At 38.4% G+C, this 20,209-nt stretch overlaps 1 protein-coding gene across 8 annotated transcripts in view; it reads left to right on the forward strand.

Annotated features, from left to right (window-relative positions):
* The window catches only part of TOX (thymocyte selection associated high mobility group box), a 222,734-nt gene that overhangs the window by 168,294 nt on the left and 34,231 nt on the right, over window positions 1-20,209 (forward strand). For 6 of the 8 annotated variants that reach the window (XM_009673517.2, XM_009673516.2, XM_009673519.2 and 3 more), the window contains 2 exons: window positions 7,593-7,871; window positions 14,266-14,496. In XM_009673517.2, the coding sequence (XP_009671812.2) occupies window positions 7,593-7,871; window positions 14,266-14,496 (510 nt within the window). The remainder of the gene's footprint in view (window positions 1-7,592; window positions 7,872-14,265; window positions 14,497-20,209) is intronic. The other 2 variants (XM_068932638.1, XM_009673523.2) reach the window with 1 other exon arrangement.

Here is a 20,209-nt window from a genome sequence, read left to right on the forward strand (position 1 = left end):
CAAAATGCAGTGAAGGGATAATATTGTTATCAAGATATATGTGCTAGAGTATTTGACTTGTACTTCTTAGATGCCATTTGTCTGCTGTCAACCTATACCTGCTGTTGCCTTGTAAGCATTAGACACTTAAAAAAAAAGATAGCACAAATTATTCACCATTAATTCTTGAAAATGAGTCACTATTAAAAGCTTAATTGTTTGCTGAGAGGGTCCAAATTAGTGGACTTTGCAAGATCAAACAAAATTGAAGATATTTGTCCAAATGAAAATGGAAACACGCATCCAGAATATACCAAATGAACATGTATGCTCCTGTAATAATAATTTTATTATCTTCAGCTTGCAGGCCAGACTTTTAATTATGACCCTTTATATCAGTGAAAACCATGTATTTGGGATTAAAAACCTATTTCTTTAACTAGTCTAGTTAAAGGCTGTGGTTTGATATATTCTACGCTACAACTTTTATAAAAACCAGAGAACACTTCTAATAACACTTTTCTAATTTCATGGTTCAGTGCACAGTCAGTAAAGATTTAAATAATTCAGAAAGAAAGCCTATTCTGTTTCTTTATTAGAAGTTTGAGTCAGGCAAATTCTTTGACATTTAATAGGTTTTTAACCCTTTTAATAACTTCTTATAATGAAATTTATTGGAAGTTGTTTTAAATAAAGGGTTATTATATTAGAGTGAATAGCAGTCGGTAGTTTTTTATGATTAGTTTTGAGACCTTGGCCCTGTGTGACTCAAAGGATATTAAAACATAAAGTAGAAAAGAATGTTAATAGTCACCAAATTAACTGTGTACCAGGAACTATAGAAGCTGTATATTACTGCATTCTTGTCATTATGCAATTGTGCTATAAAGTTTTGCAGTCAAATTTTGAGTATATAATTGTTTTAAAGGAGCTTAAGATCGCTTACAGAACCGATGCAGTATAAAGCAGCCTGAAGTGGTTTAATTTTTAACAGAATGATTTGGGAAAGATTAGGGTAGTAAATTTAATATATATATATATTTTAGTTTAGGGTTCTATGTACATATGGGATTTCTGCTGCTTAATTGTAAGACTATTTTCATAATCAAGACAAATTTTGAATGATTCTTTCCTTTTATGCTGAAAATGTACCAGGCATGTGTGGTAAAGTACACTTGTGTACAACAGTGAACTATTCCGCCAATACCCACTTATTTTAAAACTTAGTCTTTTGTTTTGTCATTAGCTGACGTAGAAGGGAATTATAAAAATGAAATGATTAAAATGTTTTAGGTTGTTCCTCTCAATGTGTTTTGAATGGTTCTCCGTGGTCTTTTTACAGTAACATCAGCTTTGATGACAAATCTTTCTTTAGAGCTCATTCTTGGGTACAGGTGTAACAACATTTGCTTACAGATTTGGTCTATACTTTAAAGCATAACTGAATGCAAATAAAGACCTAAAATTATAGGGATCTTTGGGTTTGATCAGCCTTCATTCATGCTAGGATGTACCAGCTTTATCCAGTCCGATCAGTGAATCCTAACTTGTTTTCAGATTTCAAACTCATAAATATCGGGGTCACTTTTTATTCTTTGCTGGTATACAAATGCAGATGTTCAATTAGTTTCAAGTTATCTATCTCATTGTATCTCGTCATGAAAAAAAAAACACATGAAACTGTATTTTAATCTGTAAAGCCATTTTGGAGAATTACAAAAATTTATGAGGTTTTGTTTGGATTTTTTTTTGCAATTATTCGTTCTCACTGGAATAATGGGTATACTCTCGCAAACACAGTTCCTTTTTGGTATGCTAGCTCTCACAGTTTCTGCCTTCTATCTTAATGTATGTTTTTTTCTTTTGAAACTTTGACTTACAGAGTCAGGTCATTATGTAGGAATTCAAATTCTTTCTCTCTTTTTTAATAAGTATATGTGTGTCGCTGGAAAACCTCTTATAGGTGTGCAGTGGTTTGTGGTACAAGACAATTAAAAACCTGAGATAAAAACAGTAAAATTCCTCAGTAAATCTCATGACTTTTCAGGAGGTTGGCACAGCTGGGGCTAGTACCACATTTTAATGTAGCACTGTTTGGGAGTAGGCAGAAGGTCACTTTTAATATGGCACAGGCACTGGCACAATTTGCCCTAGAAATTAAAATGAGAAGATGCCTAATAAGAGGTCTGTTGCATCTACGTGATGACTAAAATGGGTGACACCAATGAAAAAGGAAGCACACTGTTCGTATCTTGATAGATAACACTTAACAGAAGATCCTCTGTGCTTTTCTCTTGAAATCTTTGTTTGAAGTAACTGATTGAAACATTGCCTCATATAGTACGTAAAATTGTTTCTCCCTGACTAGCCTTGACCACTCAGACAAGAGGTAAAAAACCATCAACCGTTTTCACAGTCTTCATCAGAAAAGCTCACATGGATTCTCAGCTAGTAAAAAAACTAAGCAAAAATTGCCGTTAGACTTGATGATGGTAATAGAAATACCGCCTGCTGTGCCTCCACTTGAATTTGCCCAGGGTAGTGGGATATGTGATCTCTGCTTGCTTCAGTGACTGAGCTCTGTGTATTTCTCCTTGTGTTTTAATGTTTTCATCTCCCGTTGTAGAATCCCTAGTGTTTCTTGCATACACTTTGACCTGTCATTTTTATTTTAATCTGTAAAGCCAACCTGTCTTTCTTCCTTCACTGAATGGTTATTTTTTTTAGAAAAGTATTTAGGTAAGGAGAGACAATTTGGGCTTTTATGGCTTTTGAGAGATATGTTACATCACAGTTCTTAATTACAAGAACAAGTAAAATAACTTAGGAATTATTATGCTAACAGCACGTTCCATTTGAAACTGCCTGCCTAATTCTTCTTGTAAAAATCTTATTAGCTTCCTAAAGCCACTTGTGGGGTTGTTAGGTAAGAATCCTGACATTCGACTCCGTCTGCATCTTGCATCGTTAATCAGCTAATATCAGAATGACAGCTATTAGGGGGGGGTTTTTATGCTATAGATTATAGATTCATGCTATAGAGAGTTGAAGGATTCTGCCTGAATACTGCATCAAATGAGAATATCTGTATCTTGTGGAGTTTGGGGCATGATTTCAACAAAGATGAAGACTATTGGATATAATCCGGAGGACAGCAGCAGAGGTGTGGAAAACACAAGCTAAAGAAGCGCAAGAAGAAAGTCTTTCAATCTTCAGGTTTGATTGTTTAATCTAAAGAAGAGAAAAAGAAAAGATATTCATAATCACCTTCAAGTGTGTACAACTTCTCTGCAAAGAAGGGAGAAACATTCCTCATGTCCACTGGGAGTAGAGCAAAAAGTAGTAGGTTTAAATTACCTACTACTAACAAAGAAGATTTAGGTGAGACATTATGGAAGGGAGGAAAAAAAAAGCCTTCCCAGTGTAAGGATAGTTAAGCACGAGAATTGCCTAGGGAGGTTATGAAGAGGTTAGACAAACATCTGTCAGAAATGATTTAGGTATAGCTAATCCTGCTGTGAGATAAAGTGTTGGACTGAATAACCTTTTGAGGTCCCTTCTAGCGCTGTTTTCTGTGAATCTGTGATTAGGGTACTGTACTCATATTGTCCCACAGTAAGGGGTTTCTGTGTCGGGATTATATGGCTGTATTCTGCCTAAAATGCTTTTCTTCATTTTTGCTTTAAGCTGATGGGTAGAATGACGGTCTAATGTTTAAAGCGCTTTAGTTTTACTCTTACCACGTTAGTAACTTTGAGCAGGGCGCTTCTTCAAGAGCTTGTTCTCAGTCACGCAACGAACTGACTGTTCAGGCTGCGCACTAAACGTGTGCCTATGAAAAGGGTTGTAGGTACACACCTCGGAAGTAGTGGCTCTTACTACATCTTTTGAACTTGCAGCCAAACACTTACATGGGTGGATACTCGGTTTCTGCCTATAAGTGTACTGCAAACAGAAAAAAAAAAAAAAATAGCCATGAAAAGAAATGTACCCTAGCTTTCCTGTTAGTAAAACTAAAATGAAACCAGGCATGTTCTAAAGCTGAGCGTAACACTAGTTGTGAAACATCCTGGACTTGGCAGATGGAGAGTGATATTAAAGCACCAGATATTATCATCGTTACCTCATCCGAGAGACCATTGAAGGCATCAGTTAAAGAGTGTCCTTGTTCTCGGTAACATTCAAGCGCCTTAACTTTGTTCTCCGGCTTGGAATGCTGCCACCCGCGGGATTTGTATGCAGCTTTGTGTTCGGCAGAGCGCGTTCGCGATATTGCCTCTGCATACTGAGCGGGGCTCCCGCACAGCCACACGTTGGAGGGTTTTGCAAAACTCCATCTGGAAGAACGACGAGTGAGAAGGTTCCGATTTTAAAGTAGACTGTAAGAAATTGGTCATACTCTGCATGTAGCGTTGACGGAGAACGTGGATGATCAGCGCCGGTGGTTTTGCAGGGCCGAAGTCAGCATCGCCTTTGAAATAGGGGCATGCTGCCCTGCCATAGCAGCAATGCGAGTACGCAGCTTTGAGTGGTCGCAACCATTTGGTGGGACTGCTCTCGAGCCCAGTGGGGAAAACGGGACGGTTCTTGGAGTTTGTTGATTGCTTAGAAACCTTAAGATTCATCCTCAGATGCTTTCCGCAGTGTGATCTTATAATTCATAATTAATATTTACATGGTTAGCTGCCTGCTTGTACTGGAGGGACACCTTGCCAAGCACCGTGGCTCTGGGAGAGGGGCTTTGCTGGCACGTTCCCAGGCCGCCCCTTCCTGTGCAGGCAGATGCCTTGGGTGAGGGTTTCTGTCTTAGCATCTGAAGGGGAACATGTATTGTCAAGCAAGAGGTCTCCATGCTGCTTTTTTAAAGGTAAACTGATATTCTATGATTTAAAAATCCAAAAGATAAGCTGAGCTCATATGGAAAAAGAAGTATATGTGTTGGGTTTTTTTCTGCTGAATGTACTCATTTCCAACGCTAAGAATTTCACTAATGAAGGGTCCTCCTTCAACTCTGTGTGTATACCTATTTTGCCTACCTATTTGGTCTCTCTGGGCCTACTGCCCAAGTATCCCTTCTGACGCTGTCCCTCCTCTTCCTCTCTCCCCGTCTCTGCAGAGCGTGCTGAGGTTGACACCAGCTGGTGTCACGTTATCTGCAAACACATTGTATGTAGTCCTTCAGAGCTAGAGCGAAAAGTGAATACAGACCATTTAAAAATATGTGTTGTTTAAAGATGACAAATACACAATGCTCTGCAGTACCTATCTGATAATATTTGAAGTGTTTTTAATAAAGTTAAACAAAAGAGTTTTTAATAAAGTAGCATTAGTTTTAATACTAACAAGTGCATTTGATTTTACTTGGGAAAAAATAGTTAAAATTATGACCTTTGCTGTACTTTCACTGAGGTGGACACTTTGCAGACTCATTCGAAACACCAAAGCAGCTGTTTGAAGCGGAGTTTCATACAGTGCTGGTTTACATTTCCAAGTTCATAAAACCATTAGGAGAAGTGTTCCCATTTAAAAAATCGGCATTGCTTTCTCAGCTTGCTGCCATTTGCCAAAGAGCTTTCTTCTTGGCACCGATCCGGCCCGCAGAGGTGCCGCCCCCTGAAAAAGCAGAGGTGTGGGAGTGGGGCGGCGGCGGCGGCGGCAGCAAGCAGCAGCTGGTGAGCAGCGCTCGCGAACGCGGCCTCGGGGCTACCTCTGCACGCCCTCTCCGCTCACCAACTGCTCCCCAGCGAAAAACAGCTGGATGGGAAGAGATGCAGCCCGGCAGGAGCGAGAGCCGAACGGGCGCAGCGGCGGCCGTGCTGTAGGTTGCCTGCTGGAGGCGGAGGTGATGGGAGCTTCCCGGGCAGATACGTTTGCCTGGAAGGGAAGCTGGTACTGGAGGGAAGGGAGCAACAAGAGCCAGCGGCGATCTTTAAAAATATAGATATCTACCAGGATTCAAATTTCAGCCCTCAATTGATTTTGTGCGCTGGTCTGCCTTTCTTTTACTCCTCCAGTGGTTTGGTAGCCATTGAATGAACTTGAACGTATCTGTATTGATAAGCACTTTTTTACCGAAAGCTATTAATTTCTAAAGCAACATACATAGAGGTATAATTGTGATGTCATGTTGTCAGAATCTATTTCAAATACTTTTGAGAGTTACAAGTACGTTTAAAGTGGTAAGTATTCCAGCTCGAATGGTATTATTAGTTTGATTTACTGCCAGCCAGTCAGCTTTACAAAAATCAATCCCCAGGCTCGTAAAATATCTCCCTAAAATTTTGTAATATTTTACTCTATCAATAATCAGAGAAAAGGTGAAGTTCCAGATTTATCTTTTCTTTTTCTGAGCCTGATTCAGTAGCTGGCTGGTTGAGAGCTGTCTCACAGATTGCACTTGATATCCAGGAGTGCGTGTATGAGAGAGAGAGGTTGTAGAAATCTTGAGGTATAAAAAGTAAAAAACCAAAAAATTAACAACAAAACAAAACAAAGCAACAACTTGAGTGATCTTTAGACGTTTCGGATAGCACTGCTAACAAAGACTGTCAGTAGAATAAATGTGGTTATGTTAATATATTGAATCATTAACACATGCCCTTACCATAATGGAACTTATGCAACGACAGTTCCTGTCAGATGCTACTGGATATGTATGGCATGTTTGTCTGGAAAGACAACTATATCTATGTCATTTCAGCTTTGAACTGACACTTCAATTTTAAATCACCCACTGAACACCTTAGCTTAAACCTGAGCTTCTCCTCAATGCTCTTTGTCTTTTGTCATGTCTCGGTATGAGTACACTGAAAGACGTTATAGGCAGTCTGCTATAGTGTCTATGTATGCTGCATTTGACCTCTGGGTAAGAAAAGAGTTTCATCCTCTAGTGCTTTTAGTTCTTATCCTTGCAGAGACAGAATTTGTTGCTTGAATTAAAATAGTATATCTCGTTAATGCTACGACGCGGTGACCCACATAGCACAATGGATTCATTTGTCAACTCTGCAGCTTCAGGGCATTCGGTTCATGTATGTCTTAGCAGCAAATCAACGCAGGAATCAATTGATCAGGCTAGCAGCGGGTGGATCCTTCTTGTCCGTGTTCTGAATCTCACTGGGCAGCGTGAGGCAGAATAGATTTGGACTTAACAGTAGCTACTCAAACTCTAAAAACTCTAGATCCCAGATTCCCAGCTCAAACACACACGAATCTTATGTAGAACAGTAGGATCTGGAAATTGGAATTTTGAGGATATTGGTGTTCTGCTCTCATTCTGAACTTCAGAATGCAAACCTGTCCCTGTTTGTTAGCATTTCTGAAATACTCTGCACGCAGTTAAAGCAGCGTCCTTTTGTCCCCCCTTGGAGAAACAAGCTTTTAGTGCGCCATCCTATTCCCATGGGCTGAGGCTAGAGCCTGAACACTTTATAACAGTCAGTGTTATGCATATGTCAATTATATCCTATTTTGTTTATTTCCAATATTTATATGTTTATTTAAGTACTTGCCATTTCTTTTAAACACGATGTAGCCAATCAGGAAAACTGAGGTCTAAAGGAACAGAGCACTTTATTAGTGATATGCTTAATACAGTTTTTTTCCTCTTGTAGATGCAAGATTTACGGAATACAGAAGGAGCCCAGTATAGTTCCCATCCTCAGATGGCAACCATGAGGCCAAGGGTTCAACCTGCAGATATTAGGCAGCCAGGAATGATGCAGCATGGGCAGCTGACTACTATTAACCAGTCCCAGCTCAGTGCACAGCTTGGTTTGAATATGGGTGGAAACAATGTTCCTCACAACTCACCCTCTCCACCTGGAAGCAAATCTGCAACTCCTTCACCATCCAGTTCAGTCCATGAAGATGAAGGAGAAGATAGCTCTAAGGTAGGCTTAGACGTTAGGATTACAATGTAAGTGGCGGATATTTTTAGGACCTGCTAAATGAATTGTATGGCCACAGTTGTTAAGGTGATACTTTTTTAATTGTTGGTGATTGAATGAAGTGAAAAAGGGTTATGAATACACAACTTCCAGTTTCCAGTCAATTCTTTAGGCAGCTTGAGTTAAAGACATCATTTGTCTTTGAGTGAACAAACTGGAATCCTATAGAAGATTAAAGGATAGCCATTCCTGTAGGACTTTAATGTAAAGGTTGAAGTTTCTCGCCTGCATAGAATGGATGCATCTTCTAAGGTAAAGATCAAGCAATTACTGCTATAAAAAGTGTGAAATGTGAGTACAGTGTGCTAATCTTTGCTACTTGATCACAAGATGAGTGAACATCATAGCAACCAGAACAGAAAGATCCTCTAACAACTTTAAAAATCTTACCTTGAAAAACTCAAAAGATGTGTTACGCATTTACACTTCTGGAGGTGCTGATACGCCAGGATGATATATTTAGGCTTCATTTTATTGTCACTAAAGGCATACAGTAATAATCATAATTTAAGTAATAAATAAGAAATTTATTTGAATGATAAATAACAATCTGTATAGCAGCTTGCATGCAAGAACCTCCCAAATCTTCCCAGATCCTGAAAACCTCCCCAAAGTTAAGCAAGTATATTGTCTTAATTTTAGAGTCACAAAAGGATTGTGACTTAGCACAAAGTCATCCAATAAACTGGAAATAGAGCATATTGAAATTGAGTACCTCTTAGCTCTGTTTTATGGTCACTACAAAATAGCAGTCCTATTACGCTGTAGTGAAGATGTTGTAACATAGCTGTATCTTGTGGGGAAAAGTTGCAGACTTGCAAGGAATGTGAAAAAAAACACATTGTGAGTCACTGAGGAGGTATAATCCAATCAAGAAATGTAAGTCTGATTTGTTTTCAAATTATATTGTTTTTCATGCCTCGAGCTATAAAATAATCATGTAATTGGAAACATATGTTTTACTACATTTTGAATAAATTCTGATTCAAAGTTTTATTTCAGAACTTTACTCTAATTTCACAAACTTCAGGTTTTAAAAGTTGCTGAATAATTCATACATTTTAAATGAGCACTTCCTTACTGAGGGAAACATTAGAATACAACTATGTAAAAATAATTCAAGGCAGCCTTTACTTTTTCAGAATAATTTATTTGCTACTCCTGTTTCTTTGCTAATATTTTTATATATTGATGGGATTGTGTAGGATGCGGAGGTCTGTAAACTTCTGGAGAGAAAGTCCAATCAAATAATTGAGGTATCCTTTATTCTTTTATTGAATATTTCAATTAGTTAACCCCTATGTGTGATGTACCTTTTCAACACTTCATGCTATCAAAAATGTACGATTGTGGTTTCATGCAGACAGTGACTCATCTGAAGCTAATATTTTCAATAAGAAATACCAAAGTCTGCATACCAAGTAACGCTTGGCCCTGCTTTTGTGGATACCAGTTTATATAATGTAGATCTTTTTAATAAGCCATATTGTTTTAGAAGCCTCTCTTTCAAATTCTCTCATTCTTAGTCTAAGTAGAAAAAGATTAGAAAAGGGAAAACACAAAACACAAAATTAGAAAGAAAAATTAGTCAGTAGGCAGAAGTTAATACATTACCTTCAAATTCTTTCATAATTATCATTTTCTGTGCTAACAGTACTGTTTTAAAGGATCTTAATATTGATGATAGAGGGCTTATATTAGTCTCTGACTAATAGGGATTAAACTGCAAGCTTGATGGGGGGCAGATTATGCCATATCTGTCTACTGTGGGATTTCTTATATCTTCCTGTTTAATGCCTGAAGTTGGCCACAGGTGGAGACAGTGCACTGGGCTAGAACAGCTGATCCAATATAACAGTTCTTTTATCCCTCTGTAAAAGCAAAGAGATTTTGATTAATCAGTATAAGAAAGCAGTGTATTGTTGTAGTATACAATTTAAACTCCTCTGTCGGGTATCTTTCTGTTATACTGGTCTTCCTGGAAGCTGCCAATGAAGGGATACAAGTACTTAGTATAAGCCAGCTTTCTTTTGAGATCCATTTCCTCAGCCGTGACAGTATACAGTTTTCTCAGAGCTGCTCTGGAGGGGTATGTGAGGTTTCTCCTCATCCCAGAAATTCTTTTCCTAGTGAGAGACAACGCTGAATGGGGTCAGGAAGCCGTAGAGTGGCAGCTCTGACTCTTGTGAGAGCTGTATCTTTTACCTGCAAGTAACTTTGCTGAATTTGGAGTTTTCTCTTTGTTTAATAAATTGTCCTGTAAATGTGAGGTATGATTTAATAAATCAAAGCCGGAGTTCCTTATTCAGTCATTAAATAGCAATGTGCACGTTAACGTCACATGGTAGCTACCAGAGATCGTCATTCTTGAACAGATTTCGAAGCACAGCTTCATGAAGTCAGTAGGATGTTCCTGCCATGAAGACTGTGTAAAAAACAAGTCCCTCTGAATTCATCTTACTATTAACAACAGTGACATTCTCCTATTGAATTGGCAAGAGATGTTGGCCAATTCCTTTACCAGCATTGATTAAAAAGACAAAGTATATTTTCAAATGGTATAGCTCTCCTTTACCTCATTGTCAGATAACCTCCGTTAGTTTATACCAGCTGAATACCCAGCTTTACATTTAACAGAGAAGCCACTGAACCTTTGATAGCAGATTTGGTAGAGAAAACCCTAACAACTATAGCCATTTCTCTGTGGAGAAAAGGTAGAGCAATCTCAGCGTCCTGTTCCAGGTTTGCGTGAATTAATAAAATGGGGATGGCCAAGGGTATAAACAAATATATGCCTTTGGACTAGAAATATAATTGTATCCCTACTGCACCATTGATTTGAGTGCATATAGGAAATTGCCACATCAACTTAATGCACATATCCCAAATACCAGCAGTAGAGAAGCTTTATAAACTGGTGTAATTGTGCATGCACTGAGCTTCCAGGCAGTTCATTCAGTGGTAAATATCATTCAAATTGTTCTAGGCCCTATCCAGGCTTTATAGAGGCCTGTGTATATATACACAGCTACTGGCAGCAGCTGCTAAAAATTTTTGGCAATGCTCATTCTAATAAGGGCCATTTCATATAGGCCACTTGGGCTTTAAACTGCACATACTCCTTAGCTAAGGAGCACAAAAGAGGGAAAGCAGCTGTGTTCAGGAAATCTCGGTTGCTCTAAAAGCAAGACGGCTGACGTTGCTTGACCACAAGATCAGTGACAACAGGAGCATCATTATGAAGCTGCATCTGTACAGAGGGAAAGCTGGTTAGGACCATGGAAATATGAACTGTAGCCTTTGACCAAGGCAGTTGTTTGTGCAGGTGGTATACAACCCTAAGTCTGCTTAAGTCTTCTAAATTCAATACATAGGACTGTGGTTAGAAGAATAAAGGGTAAACTTAAAACTCTATAGACATAAGCAACTATAAAAACATTCTAAACAAAGTGGCCACTTACCGCATACTTTATTCTGACCACCTCAGAATTGGAATATTACATTTATGTAATTCTTGTCATAATTCATATTGTTCGATTATTGAACATGTATTCTGTTATTGCCAAGCATAACTGTGAGATGCTGAAATCATTGTTGGCTTGCAAATATGTATTTCTCCATAGATGGATGACAGGGTTTTCTTCCATGATCATTTGAATATCACTTACGAGCGAATTTTGGATAATGTAGTTTAGAGGGAAGATAGTAAGAGGACTGCAAGTAGCAAGAATTAACTAACAGAAACACGATTACCAGAGAACTGCTGCAGCGTATTCTCTTTATGTGGTAGAGGTTTTACAATATTTACTTTATATGATAAGAGTTATAAGTAGAATTCTATGTTGTCTGTTCAGCCTATTATGCAGATGGTGCTTGATTAAAATCTATTTTAAACTACAGCGATTACTGCAAGATAGTGTGCATAAAACAGCTCTCCTAGCTCCATTAAAGGCTTTGGTACTATTGCAGTTTATTTTAAATATGCTTATAGACATTTTCCAACTTCTCAAGGGACATTTAGGTATCCACGATGTGCCTTACTTGATAGTTTTAAACCCTGCACTAGATAGTCTTGTGATCTATTATGTGTGCAACATGGTTAATGTACACTTTAAAAAAGTGAAAGATTATTGCTTTCTTGTGATAAATAAGTTAAATACATCACCATAATTAAGCAATAAGCCATGACAGGAGGTGGATTACGATGAGCTAACTACACCTCTAGGGATTTTGAGGCACAAGTCTATGCCTACCAGAATATATATGTTTTTTATTTTATTTCCCATCTGTCTCTGCTTTGGTGGTTAGAAGTGGAGTCTATGATGCTGGTAGACTGATGGGAGCATAAGGTAGGCCATCGTCTCAGCCATTTGCAAGGTTATTAGTACTGGAATTCTGGTATTCTTTTTATTTAGTTATTTTTATATAAAGCAAATAGAATTTCCTCTGGGAGTACTCTCTTTTTCACAGTGGGTTTTTGAAGTCTCTTGATCAGACAGGTTAGAGAATTAGGTTTTAAAGCTGTTCTTAGAATGATTTACCAGAAGACTTCTTATTACCAGTTTCCGCAGCACATCACCTAGTTTAAGGGAACTTTAGATAATGTGGTATCCTAACATTCAGAAATCTTGTGAATCTCATTAGTCTAAAAATACTTTGAAAACTGAGAAAACTTGGCAAATAATAACGGTAAAAACTTTAACCATGACCTCAATTTTTGTCCAGCCTCCCTGCTCATGGAGTTCGCTTAGAACTATCTGGAGATTTTGGATTGATATTGCCAAATTAACGAGGGAGCACAGAGTGTATATGTGCACACAACAGTCCTTTGAATATCGTTGAGCTGGTAGTTTTGTCTGCCTTGTAGACTGAAATCATAGCAGAAGACTAGAAGTTTGACAGAGGTAACTTAATGATGAGTAGCATACTGCTGCTGTTTTTCTGTATTTTCTGAAATACTGCCATTAGGCTCCAAGACTATTAACCTTATATTAAAAACACATCTAGTATATCATAATGCTTATGTAACAAGCAACTTCATTTTAAAGTTGTGGTCATCATATTGTTCTCATGCTTAAAAAGCCACAGAGATCTAGGTTGTTCACTGTAGTCACCTGGGCCCTACTGGACAGAATGCAGTGACTCATGTAAGAAAAATAAAAGGATTTTCTCTCAAAGTGAGAATATTGCAGCCATTTTTCTCATGTAGTTCTGGCTGATTTGAAGAGCACCTGTGCTCTGATGTGTCACTGGATAAACATTATTTAAAAAAAATGCAAGCATGTAATGGCAGTCTTACCTATTAGATTGTGACTTTTACACGATCTCCTCATACTTTAAACTGCTTGTGATGCACAGTACGTTGGTCCTCTGGTTAGATCACGCATCATTGCTAGAGGTATAGTGAATTATATCATCACGTCAGCAGAAGATACATTGCCATGGAGCACCAATCTGTTGAAGAATTAGAGAAATGTCCCTTTATATATAGGCTTGTAAGTCATCTAAGGAAGTAGGGTGCTGTGGTAGTGATTAGGGTCTCTAAGTTTTTAAATAGCAAAGTGTAGTTGCATTTCACAAATCTACGTGTTCTTATATGCAATTTTTTTGAATTGGTACACAAACATGCACATGCACTTCTCTTCATACACTATTCCTCTTTCACTCCTTTTTTCAAACCACCAGAAATTTTCTTTTATAAGAGCAGAGAAAAAGAAAATTGAGGCAAAATCTAGAAGGATCAGAAGTGATCCTCTGTAGGGGTCCAAACTCATTGATCCATGCTGGTAACACTTTATTTCTAAGGATTTTAATCAGGAGGAGCCACTTTATTCCCGGTCAGATTATCTTCAGATTCCCTGGAAGGACACCTGCCCGTTGCGGTAGAAACTGATCTGAGCCCTAGCCTAGGGTAGGCCTCTCAAGGAAAAGGGTGAGGATGAGAGGAAGGTCGAAATTACAGTGTTGTTGCTGTATTCAGATGGTTCATTTGGTTGAATTGGTGCTCAGTGTGTAAAGAAACATGCCCTGGACTTACCTATTATAGGCATGCAATAGCCATTAGCAATAAAACTGAGAAGAGGTGAAAAGATGACCAAGTAAACTATAAATCAGGTAACAATTGTATGAAAACAAAATGTGAAGCACTTCAAGGGAAACAGTTACATAATTTAGAATATTTATAATGGATTTTTGTAGAGTCATTTAGATTTTCAAATATGGCAATTAAAATGACATTTTGCTTGCAGAATTGAAAATGCCTGTGCTTTATAGAAGTTATAATGATGGCTGACTTAAATGGGCTGTTTTACAGTACTTTTCTCATTCTGTGTTACAGGTCAATGGAGGAGAGAAGAGACCTGCCTCAGATATGGGAAAGAAACCCAAAACTCCCAAAAAGAAGAAGAAGAAGGACCCAAATGAACCACAGAAGCCTGTGTCTGCCTATGCATTATTCTTTCGAGACACTCAAGCAGCCATCAAGGGCCAAAACCCAAATGCTACTTTTGGTGAAGTCTCTAAAATTGTAGCTTCAATGTGGGACGGCTTAGGAGAAGAACAAAAACAGGTACAAAATGTGCTGTAGCTCAGAGACTTTGTTTCAGGAAAGTGCGTCATCTAAGCACTGTAGGCAGCTTCTTTCATTTATAGGGATGAAACTTGATTATGTGCAGAATATGATTTTAGGAGAGTAAGATAAGGGGAGTACCACTTCATTTCTTCTGAGTATTTTAGTTTTGGGGTGTAAGACAAACTGCAGGATGATATTTGGGATTATTTTATGTTGCAGTCAGCAGGCGTAAGATTTAATTAAGGTGTTGGCCTGTCTGTCAGTGTTACGTAGATGTGCCAATGTCCGTGTGATGCCAGAGCAAGAGCTGGGCTCCCACTATCTCCAGGCATGCCTGGCTTTAAGGAAGGCAGTCCAGATGTGCCAACCAGAGGAGACCCGTGATGGACTTGGGCACACCGGCCGTGCTCTGGGGTAGCCTATTGCACCGTATACACACAGGCTGTGGAAATCACGTCCCATAGTTACTTCTGTCTTCATTTTTGCCAGTAGAAGCGACAGTCATGTGTAACTCCTTGCACTCTTGTTGTTATTACCTTCAATTTCTTTTTGGCTTAGGCCTAGGATCTGTTCATTGCTAGTCACTGAAGAGAGCACCAATGTTTTTTGCAGAGCTTTCCCTAACCCGCTTCCTGACTGTTTAGCGCTACATACATTCTCTCTTTTTCAGTAGTATTGCTAAATATTTTACTTTTTGATAGACAATTGGGATATAGTGCATCTCACCTCAGTGCTGAGGAAGTGACAGGAGCTACAGGATAAAGTGGAAAATAAGAATGTTAAGGCTCAGGCCTTAACAGATATTTTGGGGCTCCTTTTTCATGTGGCCATCCCTGGGCAAATACTTTCTCACTTCTGTGCATTGAAGGTATTATTTCTATTTATAAAAGGAAATACATGTCAGTCCAAGAAATGTTTGAGTCTTTATCTTTTTTTTTTTTTTTAATTTATGGATCCCATTTGCCAGATATTAAGGTGGGGATTTTTTCTTCGCTGTCTTGCAGAAATACTCAGAGTGATTGTAAGAGACAAACCAAGTAGAACACAAAGCAGTGCTGAAAGCCTCCTTTTGTATGCAAGTCAAAATAGTAATTTTCCCTACCTCCGTATTTCTGCAGTGATTCTTCTTGCTCTTTCCTGACCTGTCGTGGTCTTTTTTACTGAAGTTTCATAAAGCCAGAGTGATTTTAATATTGTTCCTAATAAGCCCTTGTTTCTTTTACATGAGCACTTCAGAAATACGAAATTAAATGTGTTACTTAATCTATAAACTGTGACAGGACATATATTATACTGTAACAAACATATGCCTCGATACCTTGGTAAAAATGTGTATAAAACCCCACTACCTGCAGTGAACAAAGTATCAGGAACCACAAGTCCACATGAACACCTTGTAGGTTCTAATTAAAATATAAAAGCATCCTTATATTTTAAAACATACTAAGGTGTGACAGTTTATTTTTAAATGAAATATAATCCTGCCACAAACCAAAAAAAAAAAAAAAAAGTGACTGGTGAAACCCCACTGTAAATCCTAGTGATGGGTTTTGCATCCTTCAGTTGCTAATTATTTTTTGCATTGCAGTAGTCACTGAAGGCTATATATAGGATATGGGGTATAGGGGCTTCCCAAACTTATAAAGATTTCCTTTCCTTCCACTATAAGACTGGCAGGCTGAACAGGCAGGAAGGCAGAAGGAGGGAGGGAAAGATCTTGGTTCTGCAGTGAGACCAGCAAAGCTGGGTCTGTGCCTTTGCAGAACTCCTTCCACCTCAGTCGGACCCTCTGGAAAACAGGGCAACTCTCGATGAAGCCCACAGCAGTAGTGAGTTTGGCTAATGGCTGGCAAATGCCATTCATCCTTGCTGTAGTATACTGTTATCTCTTCTGTTCTTCTGGGTTATGTTTTTACATAACTTCCAGTAAAATGGATCGGACAGATAAAGAAATGGGAGCTTTAAGTAAGAAACAGTCAGGTAGGGCCAAAAAGAATATGCTGAGGGAGAGTTATATTGGCTGCGGGAAGGAGATCTGGGTGGATGTTGATGTTAGCACGAATAGAGGAAAAGTACTGGTACAAAATGCATCTCATTGATTTACACTGAATATGTTATTATTACACAATAAATTATACAGTCATTCAGACTAACAATAAAGCAGAGAACATTGCTTGAATTCTTTTTGTAAGTTAAATCATTTGGGCTTTAAAGAAAAGGTTTTCTTCACTGTTAACCGGATGGTGTAGCTAAATCTAGTTTCCTATTAAAGGTAGCTATAACGAGAATCAGGATTTGACACTTAGTCACTAACTAAAAAAAACTTATGCTATCTAGTATCTGCTGTTGAATAAGCATTTGCAGAGTTTAGCTGGAGGAGAGAGAACTTTCTGAACGTAAGGATCAGAGAAGTCACTGGTCTGGCACATTAAAGTTATTTTGTTTTGTTGTTTCTCCTTTCTGCCTTGTTTAAAAAGTCCAGGCCGAGGTTAAGCCCTTGATCTGACGGGTGGTGCAGAGACCGTACCAAAGGGCAGTTTGTCATAGTCAGACATAACTTCAGGGGATCATGGTCATGGGTGGTGACTGACTCAGAAAAAGTATTGCCTATGCTTTTGGTCAACTTCCAGAGCAGAGGTTTTGGTTCCTCTCGGCACCAAGCACCTGCAAGCTGGTGGCAGGGATGGTGCTGAGCCCCACAAGGAACAGCTGGCCCCAGCAGGCTGCCCCTGTGGGGAAAAGCAGCCCGCTGGCCCTGCGGTGCTTGGCCAGGGCGTTAGGCCAAAGCTGAGAAGGGAGGGACTAGGATATTTGGTGTAAAGTGGTTCCTTCCCCTGGAGGGGTGAGTTGGCTGTTGGGGTAGTCACTGTTTTTCCTTCCGCAATGTTTGTTCTACTTACAAAGCAGAAAACTTCGCTCGCTGTGTAATCGTCCGGGACCATGTAATGGAAAAACCTAACAGGCTGCAGAGTGCGCGTTTCTGTTGTGATTGTCGTTTTATGTGCTGTACCAGGAGACAATCACCAGTCTTTCTGTAGAATTCAGTTTAAGAAAAATGCATCAAAACCTAAAATTTCTAGCTTTAATTTGGATTTCCTATTCATGGTTGACAGCAATGATTGAATAAGTCCTACACTGCAATAGCAGAACAAAATTTACTTCTCTTATCTCTATTGTGCTTAAATTAAGTTGGAACACAGCAGAATGATGTGTTATGGAATCCACATAACGTATCCATAAAAAAGGGGCCTGCAACTAGATTTTTAAACTAATTATTCTAGGAGTTTGGCTTAGCATATCTTTGTTGCTCTTTGACTCACTTTGCCTGTTCATTATCATCTATTAAGTACATTTTTAAAACTCCAGGACCAGGCCCTTTCTAATCTAGCACTGTACAAAGAGAATAAAAGATAGTCCCTGTTTCAAAAAATTGGCAATCCTATTTTCTAGAATAAATTTAAACTCATTCTTTATTCCATTAAGGATCTAATAGTACAAAGTAATGATTACAAGACGTCTTAACTGAGTAGATAGTCTTTATTTTAAAGGCCTAATTTTTCAGACCCAGAGCATTAGTAACTGTTATGAAACCTATGTCTCTGGCAGGAAAATTGGACTCTAAAAATACAAATGATTAATGTAGTATTTGGAATGTGGCACTGAAGAGGCTTCAGAAATTCAAAAATAGTTAAATAAAGAAACAATAATATCATTAGAGGAATGCTTTACTGATGAATTACACTTACTGAAAAAAATTCAATTATCATAAAGCTTCTGGCTTTTATGTTTTGGAAGCTAATGCTTATTCTGGAATTTAAATAGAATTATGTTTCCAAATTATATTTCCTGAATTGGAACTCCTTTTACTATTTAAATAGTAAATATAAATGAATCAGAAAGTAGAACATAATGCAGCTATTGAGGAAGAAGAAGAACCTCATGTTTTTATGCCAAAATGAAATCTCTGTTCCTAAGATGTGAGCCAGCTTCTGAAATCCATAGAGTTCTTGTTTTTTCCTGCAGGTTGACCACAGCATACATAAAGGTATTGAAACTCAGTACAGAAACAACCTGAGGGCAGTGTATATATGCCCGAGCCTTCACAAACATTTGGTGACCTGACATATTAGACTGTAGTTTGAAAAGGTTTTGTGCAGGAACCACATATGTTTTTCAAACTGTTAAGAGACTAGGAAAATGTTATATGAGAAAATAGGCTTTGAAAGACAAAAAAAGCAAGTGTTATCATGGACGAGATGATGTCAGGTGCCTAACTGAAATTAGGGGGTGGTTATGCTTAAAATGTATTACATTCTGATTTTGTTTCTGCGGAGAATATTGCAATTTATTAGATTAAAACAGGTGCCAGCATACTTCCGGTCTTATTTTACCATATGAAGATATTTTCGTTTGTGTGTCATATATTATAACTGTTCCCATTAATCTCTGAGCGTACAAGGGACATTTGCAAATAAGGCTTGCGTGTCTGTGTTTTGGTTGTACAAACCTGTATACAGAGAGGGGTCTAGGAATTAAAGGGATGTTGGAAGTATCGCAGTGTGTCGTCATAGCTCCTTCTGAAGTTCTGAATTAGGTACAATAATTACATGTGATCAGAAGAAGGGGCTGCATTTTTCTTCATTTTTCACTGTGAATGTTTTCTAAAATTCTTTTGACTGATAAACCTGTCAATAGAAAGCAGCTCTAGCAGTAATACCTTGGAATATGTTTTCCTCAATGTTGTAGCCATAACCAAGGGAAGTTTTCAGTGGTTTTTCTAATTCTTCTCTTACTATCACAAACATTATTTTCTCCTTAGTCAGTACTAGTCAGTACTTCCGTGCATCCCGTTTTTGCAACATATTTATGTACATCATTGCCCTTTGCACACATATTTACTGCAAAGGGGAGAAAAACAGCCCCCAGGGAAGAGGATTCAGCATGCTAAACGGTCAAGTCTCTGGCTTTCAGACAGAATGCTGGTTCAAACTGGGTAAAAAGGCTACTTAGGTCATTTTCTGTCCTTAGATGAAAAAGGAAAGTCATTTTAAATCAGTACCAGATGTGCATGTACTAAATGAACCTTAAGTTTCTAATTGGAGACCTAGCAAAGCTGTAATAGATGTGGCAAATTACAAACAAAATGTTCTTGTTTACATTAGTGTAACTTTACAACTTCAGCCAAAGACCTTAATAAATGTGCTATTATTCTAAAAATGGAATTGAATGTCTATTCAACATTCAACAGAATTAATCTCTGGTGTAACTTCAGTGATTTAACTGGAATTCTAACAGGAACGCATTTGGCCTTCTATGAACAGCTTAGTGTCTATAGGTATGCGTGTGTGTATGTGTGCGTTTCTGTGTTTCCTTAACTATTGTACTGGCCTTGCCGAAGGCAGAAAGGTGGATTCACCTAGGGGAGCCAAAACCTAATGATCAGATGAAGCAGGCACAGGCGACCGTTTGAGTGCTGTAACATATGCCTTCTTTCAGGCTGCATAATTCATACACAGTCATATCAGCTGCAACAGTTCAGCTCAATAGCAACACCTCATTATTTTATCCCTCAGTATTTATTCCTATGTTTGACGCCTCATGAAATTACTGTTAATGTGTTTATATAAGGGCAGATCTGACACAAGTGGGAAGAATTTAATTTCCCACTCATTCTTTCCTGCTGATATGTCCTCTTCCCCTGGTAGAAGTG

This window comes from Struthio camelus, chromosome 2 (assembly GCF_040807025.1).
Source record: "Struthio camelus isolate bStrCam1 chromosome 2, bStrCam1.hap1, whole genome shotgun sequence".
NCBI lineage: Eukaryota > Metazoa > Chordata > Aves > Struthioniformes > Struthionidae > Struthio > Struthio camelus.